At 40.0% G+C, this 14635-nt stretch overlaps 1 protein-coding gene across 4 annotated transcripts in view; it reads right to left on the bottom strand.

Annotated features, from left to right (window-relative positions):
- trim36 (tripartite motif containing 36) overlaps positions 1 to 14635 on the bottom strand; it is an 86033-nt gene that overhangs the window by 58897 nt on the left and 12501 nt on the right. The window contains exons 3-6 of one of the 4 annotated variants that reach the window (XM_052019455.1): positions 14042 to 14071; positions 7764 to 8089; positions 4432 to 4578; positions 3982 to 4101 (exon numbers count right to left, since the gene is read on the bottom strand). In XM_052019455.1, the coding sequence (XP_051875415.1) occupies positions 3982 to 4101; positions 4432 to 4578; positions 7764 to 8089; positions 14042 to 14071 (623 nt within the window). The remainder of the gene's footprint in view (positions 1 to 3981; positions 4102 to 4431; positions 4579 to 7763; positions 8090 to 14041; positions 14072 to 14635) is intronic. The other 3 variants (XM_052019456.1, XM_052019458.1, XM_052019457.1) reach the window with 3 other exon arrangements.

The raw sequence follows: 14635 nt of genomic DNA, 5'->3' as shown, positions 1-14635 counted from the left end.
GTGACTGCATGGGTTTCCTCCGGGTGCTCCGGTTTCCTCCCTAATTCCAAAGGTGTATGGGTTAGGAAGTTGTGGGCATGCTATGTTGGTGCCAGAAGCGTGGCGACACTTGCGGGCTGCCCCCAGAACACTCTACGCAAAAGATGCATTTCACTGTGTGTTTCGATGTACATGTGACTAATAAAGATGTCTTATTTTACTGAAGTTTCTAGGGCATGAAAGGTAATTGAAAGATATCAATTGATTTAGGAATCTAGGACAAGGAGGCAAAATCTAAGCAGACCTTTCATGAGTGAAGTTTTCCACATGTAAAACCCAAAGAAAATTTGGGACTGTCTTCTATAAATTGATGCAACATCATCTATTGATTTTTAATCTAAAATTTTTGTTAACCGAAGTTATAGAGGGGTACGGAACAAAGGCAAGTAAATGAGTTGGGACACAGCTCAGTCATGATCTCCTTGAATGGTGGAACAGATCTGAAGAGCTAATTAACCTCTCCTGAGCCTATATCCCTTCATTGGGTCTAGTTTGATAAGGGAGTCATTACAAATAGCAAGTAGGTCATACGAAACATTAATCCACTTAATAGATGACTTGCTATGTATCCAGTTTGCTACTGAAACATATGAAGGAAAAATATTCTTGTCTGTTATCATGCTACTAATCTGTTGCAAATTTTTCTGTCCAATTTACTCTTTCCACTCCCCCAAACCCCCTGTGATTACACACGGTGGCCCAATATATTTCTGGCAAGCAGTTCTTATCAAGATTTCACCATTCCTGGTGAAGGGTCTTGGCCCGAAAGGCTGACTGTTCATTTCCTTCCGTAGATGATGTCTGACCTGCTGAGTTCCTCCAGCATTTTGTGTGTTGCTCCAGATTTCCAGCATCATCAGTCTCATTTGTGTCTTATCGAGATTTTCCGTTTTTTCCCTCACTTCCATTTTAAATTTTGAATTGAAATGATATGAATATTTCTTTTTATTCATTCATTTCCTGGATCTGAGAATTGCTGGCAAAGCCACCATATATTACTGATCCCTAACTACCCTTGAGAAGATAGTGGTAAGATGCCTTAAAACACTGCAGTCATAGAGTCTAGAGCACAAGAACAGGCCCTTCAGCCCACTGTCTCCAAGCCAACCAACAAGTACCTATCTATACTAATCCCATTAACTAGCACTTGGCCCATAGCCTTCCATGCCTTGGCAATCATTTGCACTTCTAGATGCTTTATAAATGCTGCGAGAGTCTCTACCTCCAGCACCCACTCAGACAGTGCGTTCCAGATTCCAACCACCCTCTGGATGAAATAATTCTTGCTCAGATCCACTATAAATTTCTTGCCCCATACCCTAAATCTATGCCCTACAGTTTTAGACACATCTGCTGTGGGGAAAAGTTTCCTACTCTCTGCCCTACTTTTGCCATTGTACACCTCAGTCAAGCCCCTTTGGCTTCCTTCTCTCCAAGAAAAACAAACACAGCCCATCCAGTCTCTCCTCACAGCCAAGATACTCTGTCTCAGGCATTATCCTGGTGAATCTCTTCTGCACCGTCTCCAGTTCAATCATATGCAGCATGGTGACCAGAACTGCACACAATCCTCCATCTGTGGCCCAGCCAATGTGGAATAATATGGGGCAGGCACGGTAGTGTAGCGATTAGCATAACGCTATTACAGTGCCAGCGACCCAGGTTCAATTCCGGCTGCTGTCTGTAAGGAGATTGTATGTTCTCCCCGTGTCTGCATGGGTTTCCTCTGAGTGCTCTGGTTTCCTCCCACATTCCAAAGACGTACGGGTTAGGAAGTTGTGGGCATGCTATGTTGGCGCAGGAAGTTTGGTGACACTTGCAGGCTGCCCCCAGAACACTTGACACAAAAAGTTGCATTTCACTGTGTGTTTCGTGTACATGTGACTAATAAAGATATCTTATCTGTCTTATCATAATCTCTTGGCTCTTATGTTTTTGACCCAGCTAAAGAAGTCCAGTATCTTTTATGCCTTCTTAAGCACTTTACCTAGCTGCACTGCCACCTTTGTGGATCGTAGGACTTGTACACGAAAATGCCTTTTGTTCTGCAATACTCCCTAGGGCCCTACCATTTATTCTATATGTCCTCGCCTTATTAATCCTCCCAAACTGCATCACCTCACACTTACTGGGATTAAAATCCACCTGCTTGTGGTCTGTCCACCTTACCAACTGATCAATATTGTCCTACCAACAACACCACTAACTTTCACGCCGTCTGCAAATACCACCTACATTCACATTTAATCCCAGTGCTATAGGGTAAGGGGATCTATGATTTGGAGCCAGTGATGATGAAGGAGCGGCTACATAGTTCCTAGTCATGGAACGTGCAGGAGGTGATGTTCCTAAGCACCTCCTACCTTTGACCTCTGTGGTAGAGGTCATGGATTTGGGAAGTGCTGTTGGAGTAGCCTCAGTGAATAATTGCAGTATATTTTGTAGATGTGCACACTGCAACCACTGGGAATCAGTTTATAGAAAGAATGAACATTTGGGGGGGGGGGGGGGGGTGATAGGATAGACTGTCTTATCCTGGATGACGTTGAGCTGTTGGAGATTTACCACATCAGGCAAGTGCAGAATATTCCATCACATTGTTAACATCTCTTCTAGACGATGGAAAGGACTTGCGAGGGGGAATGTCAGGAGGTGATTCATTTGACTTGACTTGATACCTAGCCTCTAACCTGCCTACGTAGCACACCGTATGTATGTGGGGTCCAGCTAAGTTTCTAGTCAATGATGACCCCAGCCCCTAGAATATTGATGGTGGGAGATTCAGCAATGGTAATGCTATCGGATGTCAAGGGTAGGTAGTTTGACTCTCCCTTGTTGGAAATGGTCATTGGCTGGTACTTTGGTATGAATGTTACTTGCCGCTTATCAGCCCATGCTTGATTGTTGTCTACGTCATGTTGCATGCAGGCATAGACTGCTTCATTAGCTGAGGAATTGCGAATGGAATTGATGATTGTGCAACCATCAATGAACTTCCACACTTCTGAACTTAAGATGTAAGGAAGGTCATTGATGTAGCAATTGTAGATGTTTGGGCCAAGGACACTGCCCTATGGACTCCTGCACTGATGCCCTGGGGCTGGGTTGATTCATCTCTGACAACCACAGCCATCTTCATTTGGGAGAGGTATGACACTAACCATTGGGATGTTTTCCCTTTGATACACATTGACCAGTTTTACCAGGGCACCTTGGCGCCTCACCTGGTCAAATGCTCCCTTGATGTCAAGTGCAGTCACTCTCACCACATCTCTGGAGTTCAGCTTTGGTTCATGTTTGAGCTGAATTCTTAGGTCTGGAGCTGAGTGTTCCTGGCAAAACCCAAACTGGGCATCGGTGAGAGGTTATTGGTGAGTAAGTGCCATTTGATTACGTTGTTGATCAATAACTTCTGACTCTTTGCTGAAAATTAAATGTCAACTGATTGGATGCTAATTAGCCAGATTAGATTTATCCTACTTTTTTGTGAACAAGAAATACCTGGGCAATATACCACATTATTGGGTAGATGTATTATAACAAATGTACTAGAACGACTTGGCCAGAGGCACAGCTTATTCCAGAGTGTAGCTTTTTGATACCACACTTGGAATGTGGTCCGGTCCCATCGCCATTGCCGTATCCAATAATCTCTGTTGCTTCTTGATATAACTTCAAGGGAATTGAATTGGATGAAGACGGGCTTCTGTGATGGTGGGGTCCTCATCTGTTCACCACTTCTGGATGAAAACAATTGTGAATGCTTCAGCCACATCTTTAACATGTTGGGCCCCACCAATCTATTACAACTTCTGGTTAACAGTTTGGGTACATTCATTTTCTCACTGGCATAACTCCCAAGAAAAAAAACCCTCCTTGTTCTTATATTGCATTGCATTGTGTTAAACCTAATGACAGGCTATGAATAACTGCCATTCCTACCTCTGTCTGGTCAATCATGTGTTCCAGTTGAAAGATCTGAGCTTTCACTTGGTCCTCTTTGCTGATGAGGTAACCAATACTCTTAGACAGCTTCTCCTGTTGGCATGACAACAAAACGTACTGCAGGATGAAACCAGAGAACACCATTCAAACCGCACCAGCTGTCAACAGATCCTCAATATCTCAATTTACACATAAACAAAGCAGTGAACAAATCTGAAAATTAATGAAACCAAATATACATAAAAGAGTAAACAGAGAAAGAATGAGGCCAGGAAACAAGCAAGTCACTGATACATTAATGTCATTAAGAATTTAAGATTCAACTGTGTACAAGACTTGTGGGAGAGGAATATATTGGAGTATTTTGATGTCCTGATATTTGAGAACATAATGAATGTCTTTGAAAATGAAAGTAGTCACTAGCTCTTATGTTTTAACATAACCTACCTTGAGGACTTTGTAGGCACTGCTCATAGAAGTGACTTTGTGGTTGGCATGTGACCCACCAAGCTTACAGAGGTGACACACGGGCCTCCTGCATACCTCACAGTACATGGTCACTTTTTCCATTTCGTGCTCAGGACACATCAAAACCTAGTGGTATTTGGGAGGGGATTGGAGGGTTGGGTGTGGAGGGTCAGGGATAGGTATGGGGTGATGTGGGTAAAGGGGTCAAGGTGGAGTTGTGAGGGGAAGGGGACATTGGGGGAAAGAATAAAAAGACATTAAAACTGTTTTCATTCCAAAATCAACAGGATAATTCATGTTGTATAACTCACACAGTGCCAACACATATTTCTGTACTCTACAACACTTTTGAAAGAGCAAGAACCCCCATGACTGGGAACGTTCCAAAATCCAGTGTCAATGTCATTCAGTGTGCTGGAAGATTCCCTGCTTCCATCATTTTCCAATTTGTGTTCAATCACTAATTAAACACATAGCAGGAAAACTTGGACATCAGAATGAAAGTACCCATCATTCAGAACGAAAGTACTTCATATTTGATACCACATCCCTACGTCACTGGTGAAAAAATCCTAACACCCAACACCTACCAGCCCATTCCAAGCACATGGTGGCCACCCAATTATTTTCTTGCAAACCCCTAAAATGGGCATCAAATGAAAGGGCTTAAACCCACATTAGGCTTCCTCCATTGAACTGCATGGAGAGATATTTGGTGGTAGCTTTCATTGAATAAATTTGTTTCATGTTAAATGTGGGGCCAAGTAGAGCAGGAGTCCTCTTCCTACACGTACAGCTCTCCAAGAGCCAATGGCAGATGCAATCACACACCCACCAGCAACCCCACAACTCCCACCTCCCTCCCATCCACGTCATATTACACCTTATCCCTCCCAGCACTGACCTCAAGGCCAGAGTCAGCAAGGTGGTCATATTGAAATTTATCCTCTTGAAGTGAGTGAGCTACCTCTAGGAACATGGCAGAGCCAACATCCACTGCAAACGAGCACAGGGGCCCATTTTTTCTGGTGAGTGAGCTTTCCTCTGGTTGTTCTGGGCATTGTGGGCTGTGCACCCAAACATGGGTCATTGTCAATTTTGACTCCACATTTTGCTCCAGAAATAATTTAATTAGTCCGCACTTTCAACTTCCCATTTAAAAGAGTGTACAAAGGACAATTATAATAATCCTAGGGTTTGTACCAGTCAGTAAAAATTCTTATTGAGAAACAATCTCCAGATTTGCCTCAACATCGATTTCTCCAACTTCCAGTAACCCCACCTTTCTTTTTCTTCTTCCCCCCCCCAAACTCCTTTGTCTTCCCTTATTCCTGTGGCTCCCTTCCCCAACCTTGATGACCTGCCCATCTCCTCTCTTCTCCTCCCCTCCCCTCCTCCATCCCTTATTCCATGGTCTCCTGCCCTTTCCTACCGGATTCCTTCTTCTTCAGCCCTTTGCCTCTTCTACCTATCACCTCTCAGCTTATTGCATCTACTCCCCCCTCCCCCACCCACCTACCTTCCCCCCTCTCACCTGGATTCGCTTATCACCTGAACTCACCTGCCTGCGTGTGCTCCTCCCCCTCCCCCCACCTTCTTATTCTGGCTTCTGCCCTCTTCCTTTCCAGTCCTGATGAAGGGTCTCAGTCCAAAACATCGACTGTTTATTTCCCTTCCACGGACGCTGCCTGACCCGCTGAGTTCCTCCAGCACTTTTTTGTGTATTGCTCCAGGTTTGAATCACCTGTGCTGGATCCAGAACTTCAGCCACTTACTCAGTTAACATCCTAGTGAACTTAAAACTACACCTGTGAACCATTTCTTATGCAGCTCGTTCTTTATTGCTGAGCAGATTGTCCTTTTTTGCATTTTGGTATTTAAGAACATCGGTCAATAGTCACTCCTCCTCTATCTTTCTAATTTCTTCTGAAACTCTGTCCCATTTTCTCCTTTTTTACCCTCTTTTGCTTTATTGTTTGTTCTTATTCATTATTTCATTTCATCTTCGTTCTCTCTCTTTCCATTCCCTTTGTTTCTGTTTCCATTCAAAGAAATCACTGTCCTTCTCATTCACTTCGCTGCCCATCTTTTCAATTTTCCCTGATTTTCTTCTTTCCATCTTTTCCTTTTGCTGTCTCTTCTCCTTGCATCTCATCCAGTATTTTCTCTGTGGCTTCATCTACTGCTTCCTTTTCCCTTCTACATTATATTTACTGGTCTGGACGTGTGCCTCAGAGGTCTAAAGACTGGAAATTCAACTTGTAAGGAAATAGAAAACATAAAACAACATGTTTCAAAATAAAATTCACAGATATTTTCAACTAGTGTGTCTTTTTTTGTTTCTGTCGCTTCATCCATTCCATGAGACATGCTCACAATCTTAAGGGAATGCGCAGCTGTTATATATGAGTGCGGGTAAAGTGACTGGAACATCTGTCGCATGTACATCAGTGCATATGATAATCATGCCATAACTTGTGTTATATTTGTAAGACAGACAGAATGTGGCTTTGTCTGATTAGAGATCATGTCCTTTTAAGGAAAGGAAAGGCTGGAGGCTATATATTGATAATTCCTCAACTTAGTCTTCTGTTTATGTAAAATTAATGATTGGACCATCCAATTGGGGTTCTTAAATTTAGAGAGTTGAATTAAGTAACAACATTTAAGAAGCACATCTTTGAAGTCAATTTCCTCTCAATATTTAAGTTACTTTCACTTAATGAATCATATTAGTATCCTCAAGGGAAATGCTAACTTTTTGGTTGATCTATTTTCATGTGTCAGAATGAATAAGCAAGAAAATTAATTCAAACATGCAACCAACTCAAACAGGTTTTCTCTTTAGCTTAATTATCAAAACATATTCTGTTAATGTAATAAAATATATGTTCTGTACTGTGACTAGATTTAGGTATTCATATATACATATGATAAGTATAGGTGTATCTTTACGCAAATTTTACATGATCTGTAAGTTAGAGAAGCAGATTCTGTTGGATTATTAATTCAATCTCTTTCTTTGGTTCAGCTGAACTTGCGGTGTTGGACTCTCATCAAATTAATTATTAATTAAGTACTAATGTCTTTTGTTTTCTTATTATGATTTTTAAAAGTATATGTTAGAAGTTATTGGACTATATGTTTATATCTTCACAAGAATTCTTTTGAAAGAAAGAGTAAGTGTTCTGGAACTATTTTTCTAATCATATTATGCCCCTGTAAAAGAAAGTCTGATGATATAAATGGGTTTCTGGGAATGCCTATCTGGAATATGTTTTATAAATAAGACCGTAAAAGAAGCTGCATACCTTGGGTCGGAAGTTGGTGGTTGGTCCTACATACTCATGCTGAGCCTTTGGAGTGCCCCAGGGATGGTGAAGTTTGAAGCACTCATTACAGTAACTCGCTTTGCAGTCCATGCAACTCTTTGTGGCCTCGCTGGGGGGTGCTTTGCAGAGGTTGCACATGATAGCCACAGCGGCTCGAGCAGCTTGCCTGTATCTCTCTACAATCGTTTCCAAGGTAAAGTTTCGGAACAGACCACTGATGCCTCGTTCTCCAAGATCTATGTCACGCTTACAGCTAGGACAAGGGAAGGTGGTGACTCCTTGACTGTGGATAGTTCGTTTCCAGCCTGGATGGGCAGCAGATCCTTTTTTAGTCAACCAATACATGAAAGAATAAAGGAAAAGACAGAGAAAGGATAGACAAGGGAAAGTAGAAGAAGAAAGTTGAAAAAGCAGTAAAGTTATATAGGTTATTAGAGTGGTAGAGTAATACAGTACAGAAGGTCATTTGGAAGCTGCTTTGAAGAGCAACCTCATTTGCACCATTCTGCTACTCATTTCCTTATTCCCGCAATTATTTTCTCCTTCAAGTATTTATCCTTTTGAAGGCTGCTCTTGAATCTGTACCCAGCATTCTGACAGACATGGATTCAAACCTTAATCCTTGCTGCGAAAATATTTTCCTTGTGTCACTTGCTGTACTGATGCTCGAAATACTGATCGTTTAGTCATTTTTCTCCATTCTTTCTATATCAATTCTTCATGATTTTAAACATCTTTATCCATTTTCACAGGGCATGCAACCCTTCCTTACAGATAGGAAAATCCTTATTTAGCACTTATCTAGAATCAATGGATATCATATCAGGAAAGGAAGCTTGGCCAGCATTCCTCTTCCTACTTCATGGAAAAATGGACAAAGCCAGTCAACTCAACACATTGAGCTAGTTGATGGAAGGTCAGAAACACTGCTTCTCTATGGCTGTTATTACATTGGTTGACACATTAGCCACTGAGGGAAACTTCTGGAGAATTAGATTAATAGCATCTCATAACATTTTAGATTCTTATTCTTTTCTTAAAAGGACAAGGAATTAGTTACAGAAACCAGCATTTATATAACATTTTTCACAAGGTTGTGATATCCAAAATGCTTTTTCTGCAATTAAGTACTTTTGAGGTGTACTTAATTACTTCAAATTATCTCAAGTTACTTAATATGAATCAGAAGTCATTTCAGATTTATGAAAATATCTCACAATAAGGATTCTTTTAAGTTCAGTTTTTCCTAAAAATAGGGAATGTTAAGTATAACCATTTAATTTTATTATATCTTTTCAATGACGGTATGTCAGTATGTTTTGTTAATCACTTTCACTATTTTTGCTTTGGGATAGATGCTAGTAGAGGTTGAAAATGGTTAAAGTCTGCACAATACCATGTTCCATTCCCCTTTAAATCCATAATATCTCTGTTGTTATTTAGCAGTGTTAATCTGTACCTTAATATGACAGGCTATCAGCGGAAAGGGGGCAAAGGGCATGGAGCTCCACAAACAAAAGCAAAGTGGAATGAAATGCATTACATGTAAAAACTATGATTCAACAGATGCCATAAATTTAGAGGTCCTGTTATAGAGTCAATGGCAGCATAAAAAGTTATTGCTTTTTATTTCATAATATTTAATGACTTACTGATTCAAGTACTTTAAACTGGCCTGTATTGACAAGTTGGCAAACTGATTCTGAACTATTTTCTTTAATAAAAATAGATATATCACTGCCATTTGATTCCCAACAATCTAAAAGGCACCAGAAAATGTGTTAGTACAAACATGTTGAACTTATTAATGTCATTTACAGTTCCTGAGGCAAAGGAACATTGATGAGCAAGAAAGCCTAATTGGCATGCCTGAAATACTTAAAGAACACTGACTATGAACTAAACAGCTGTTCGCCTTAATTTTAAACAAGAGTGCCACTGAGTTCCTACCACATGTCACATTAACAGAATTGATACAACTCTCAACACAAAAAGCAATTAAATCCACATAAATATAGACAGATAAGCATAAACTATTGAAAATAAAACACAGGGAAATCATAAAACGGAACATAGACTAGCTGAACTGCCATATATTGTATCATTGTATAAGTTTTTAGCCATTGTTTACATTCCAATCCCATATTTTTATTCACACTCTCCAATTATGTTGTGCTTCCCCTTCCCATGACAGCTTCTCAGCTCTACAAACATTCTATCTTATGTGAAGAATAATTTAATAAATGGGAACATTTATACTGCCTTGAAATAATGGTTTCTTGCAACTTAAAATGCAGGCAATGCAGCCAGAATTTTAACTCCCAATATGATTCAGCCCCTTTGGAAGCTGTACCAGTGCAGGCAAGTATCTTTGGGAGTGGAAACAGCATCAAGCCTTTGAAGAGGTAAGCATCCTTGAGTATATTTTCAAACATAAGTAGCTATAAAGTAATTAGATGTATTCTGGACAAACTGGAATTTTACAGCAAATAATTTATCAGTACACTTATAGCAAAGGTTAATGGTTGAGAATCAGTTGCTGACAGCATTAAAAAAGTATGAAAATTGAACAAAAAGAACAACATTAATATGGGCACAACTTTAACCCCAAGTGTGTTTCAAGCATGTGTTTGATGGTGCAGGGTGGAGTGGTGCTGTGGGATGCTTGTTGATTGAGAAACACACTCAGTAGCCCAAGTGTTTCAAGCTTAAGGTACATTAACTCCCAGTCTAGTTTCAATGTTCCCAATTCAACTTCTGCCTGGGGTGGTGTGATGAGGTTACTGGAGATTCTCTGAGGAAGCAAGGGAAGAGAATCTGGGACAAGTAGGCCGTGACTTTTGTTGTGGTGCCCAGGTGAGCCCTTCTGCCAATTCTGATGCCAAGTTGTACACTTACCTGGATGGCATACTCAACAACTGCCAACCTGCTCCAGCCCAGCTGATAATCTGTGGCAGCTTTCCTGCTTGGACTCTGGTTAAAGCATAGCTGAGGTTCTAGTGACATAGCAGGGCTTTAATTTGCCTAAATTCAAGAGACCACCTCCTTGAGCACATACCACCAGACTCAGGGACAGCTTCTATTGCGCTGTTATAAGACTATTGAACGGTCCCCTAGTAGGATAAGGTGGACTCTTGACCTCATAATCTACCTCATTATGGCCTTGCTTCTTATTGTCTACCTACACTGCACTTTCTCTTTAACTGTAACACTTTATTCTGTATTCTGTTATTGTTTCCCTTGTACTACCTCAATGCACTGATGTGATGAAATGATCTGTATGGATGGCATGCAAAACAATTTTTTCCCACTGTTCCTCAGTACCTGTGACAATAATAAACCAATCTACCAATTTTACACAGTACCTCTCCAGACAATAACATCAGAAATATGAGAAAGGATTTATTGCCCAATAGACTATACTGTAACCTGTTTCTTCTTTATTGTCCATCCACCCAGTTTCCCTCAGGAAAGCGAAGAAGAGTAGTCTGGTAGGTGGGGGGGGGGGGGGGGGGGTGGTGGGTAAAACCACCACCAGATATTGGTTAAGTTTCTGCCCTCACTGCCTCAATGCTTTCTGTGATGTAATCTAATATCAGAGCTATATGCTCGCTGTATAGAAAAGCTACCTGACCACCTTAATCAATGTTGTCCCAGCCCATCTGTCACATTACTGCAAAGTATCAGAAAGTGGCATAATGAATACTAATAGAAAGAAGTGAAATATTGAATCCTTCCAATTTTCAGTTTTAATGTTCCAAAGTCAACATGAGAATATACAAGAATAAAAGAAGAAAACGCAAGATGAGAGGGAGAGTCAGACAATGTTATTGAATATATGATGAATATCAAGTGCAGCAAATCCAAACTGTTGCCATTTCATCGTATATTGATACTATTCATGGTTCACATGAATTAAAATGGAGAAATCACTTTCATCTGTTCACTTTACAGTACTGTTTTATTTTATATGCCTGAGTATCTTAACTACTTATTAAAAATTTAGAGAACAATAATGTTATTAGTAATTTACAGGATAGCAAGTTTGTTAGAATTAACGGCGTAGTAAATTTTTTGGTAATTTATGGGGTCATAACATTATTAGTAATTCAAATGAAAGCAACACATGATAATTCAGAGAATTGTAATAGTACTAGTATATGACAGGAAGTAATGTTGTTGGTAATTCAGAGAATAGTAACATTTTTCATTGTTCACAAGATAACAGCATTGTTGGTAATTTACACAATAACACTGTTGGCAGATTATGGATATGAAAACACTCATTCACATAATAATAACACTGTTAATTAATCACCTGTGTTGGTGCCAGTACGCTGCAGAAATTCTATCACTTAACTCAATTTCTGTGCACCAGCTAATGCAATTGTATCAAAGACTTGATCAGTAAATGTGATCAAGTATCTAGTGCTCCACAAGTGCACTTCTGGATATTTGTAGACACAATACCTTCCCTTTTAGTGACTGAACAGAACACTTTCAGACCGCCCCAACATCATTGTGAAGTCAGCTGTTGACAGCTGTGGGAAAGTGTTGCAGGAAGATTCATCCATTAATTTCTTCCAGCAGTGTATGTGTTACTTTAAATTCATTCATCTCCTTTTGGTTTTGTGGCTCAGAATGTCAAATGGCCATGAATGTTAATCCCTTCACTTCCTAACCCCAGGTAATGTAGCACCACATACTGTACACTGTATAATTTCATAAGAAAGCAGATGGCAGAACTTACCACATCATTCTCAAAGTTTTCAATTCCCTCCGGATCCCCTGTGGCTAAATGTGCTAATGGGATGGAACTTATGCTGGGATTGCACTTCCATCAAATCGACTCAGCACGGGTCACTTAGGCTTTCATAACAAACATGAGCCCTGCTCCACTAAACTAAAGGGGGATCTGTCTCAGCACATCCCACTGGAGCTGTGAACCAGCACTGGATATATTCTTTTTAAGTTCAGGACTTACCCCTCATTGTGGCTCTCTCCCAGGCCTTCCACCATCACCTCCCCAACCAATTATGTCTTCAATCCCCATCAACCATATCTCAACCTTGACTCCCTCCCACTCCATCCTGATTCCAAACTACTCTCCAATCACTGCTTCAACCCAGCACTCAAGATCTCAACTGCCTCTCCCCCTTCCCCTTCCTCCTCCCTCCCCTTCACCCCCCCCCCCACTAAGACCGAAGCTCCATCTCTTCCTATCCTGGCCCCTTTTACCCACTCTCATATCCCATAAGCTGTCCAGATCAATGGGCCACCCATTTTCTTTCACTTGCTTCACATGCAACGATGGGGAAAGGCCTTTATGCCTGTTAAACAAGCAAGGCCTATCCTGTTATGCACAATACCATGGGCTTCAAGCTGAACAGACTCTTGCAGTGGCAGGTCCATACAAAAACTGTGCATTGCCCCACTCTGCACTGTACATTTAGTGTGCCTTTCCCCTAAAAGACTTCCTGAATGGTTGACTTTTCTTTGAATAAATGGGAATGCAATGTTCATAAATCTGTTGATATTCTGTATGCACTCTTGATTTGCATACTGAGTACTACGATGTGGTAAGAAAGAAACAACATGGCAAACAACAAAATCACACAAAAAGCAAACAAACTAGAAGACACAGCACAGCACCCAGAAAACAACAGGCAGCACAAGCAAATATAGGACACACATGCCGTTGCCACAGACTAATGAACCAAGCAATAATGAAATGAATGCCAGAAACAAATACTTTGTAGTGGTCAGGTTAAGCTAAAGTTCACATGGGTTTGGTATTTTTATCATCTGTGCTGTAATGCAATGTAATTTATTGCATGGGTTATTACGCAAGTATCATGCATACCACAAGATGACAACTAGTTTGCTCAAGAGGCAAATGTCTAAACCAGAATTATCTTGAAATTTGTGTCATAATCTTATCACTTTCAGAAAAAAATATGCTTAAAAATGAATTTTAGATTATTATATTCATTGTCCAAAAGAATTCTGGTGGCTCAATGACTATCAAAGCAAATGTTGTATTACAGATTGCCAGTCAATTAGTTTCATTTAAAAAGCTGCAGCTGTTTTATTAGTGATGGTCTTATGTCCACCTGATGTCAACTTTAGAATGTGACCACTTTTTGATTTTTAATAGATATAATCAAATCTTGTCTTGCAAAAACTGAATAAACAGTCATTATAATTGAGCTGCAGCTAAGACTCATTAAACCTGAATCAACACAGAATGGTTCTACCTTTTCTCCCGAATGACCTTCGCAGTGAGGCTGCAATCAATTAACAAAGAGTCAGGAATAATTTTTCAGTGTTGTTCCCACTACGCTATAATGTTGTAAACACATTAGTGGTGTATTTCATTGTGAGATGAACATATTATCTCAGAGACAACACAACACAAATTAGATTACACTCTTTAAAGGGAATTTAACATTTGATATAAGGTTAGTTTATTACATTTTTGGATCAGAAGAAATCCAACAAAATGGAATCGCAGGCTTTCAGAAGTGCACTTTCTCTTATCAGGCTTTTACTTGTTAATATATTTAAAATAGTTGCCTGCAGTGCCTGCAATGAATAAACTGAATCTAATAACAAGTTATTTTGGCATCATTGATTTAACATGCACTAAGCACAGTGCAAACTATATTTCAAACATGAAGCATGGAAATATATTCAACCACTAAAACATTCAGAATAAGCTTGCATTTCAATAGAATGACAATTAATAAAGATAATACAAAGTTTTGATTTAGCAGCTTTGGAAGCTCCACAGAATTATTCTGTACAATTTCCACCTTCTGTTATTTAACTCCATAATGCAATTTTGGTTC

The sequence above is a fragment of the Pristis pectinata genome, chromosome 7, assembly GCF_009764475.1.
Source record: "Pristis pectinata isolate sPriPec2 chromosome 7, sPriPec2.1.pri, whole genome shotgun sequence".
NCBI lineage: Eukaryota > Metazoa > Chordata > Chondrichthyes > Rhinopristiformes > Pristidae > Pristis > Pristis pectinata.
This window is presented reverse-complemented; position numbering and strand designations above follow the sequence as displayed.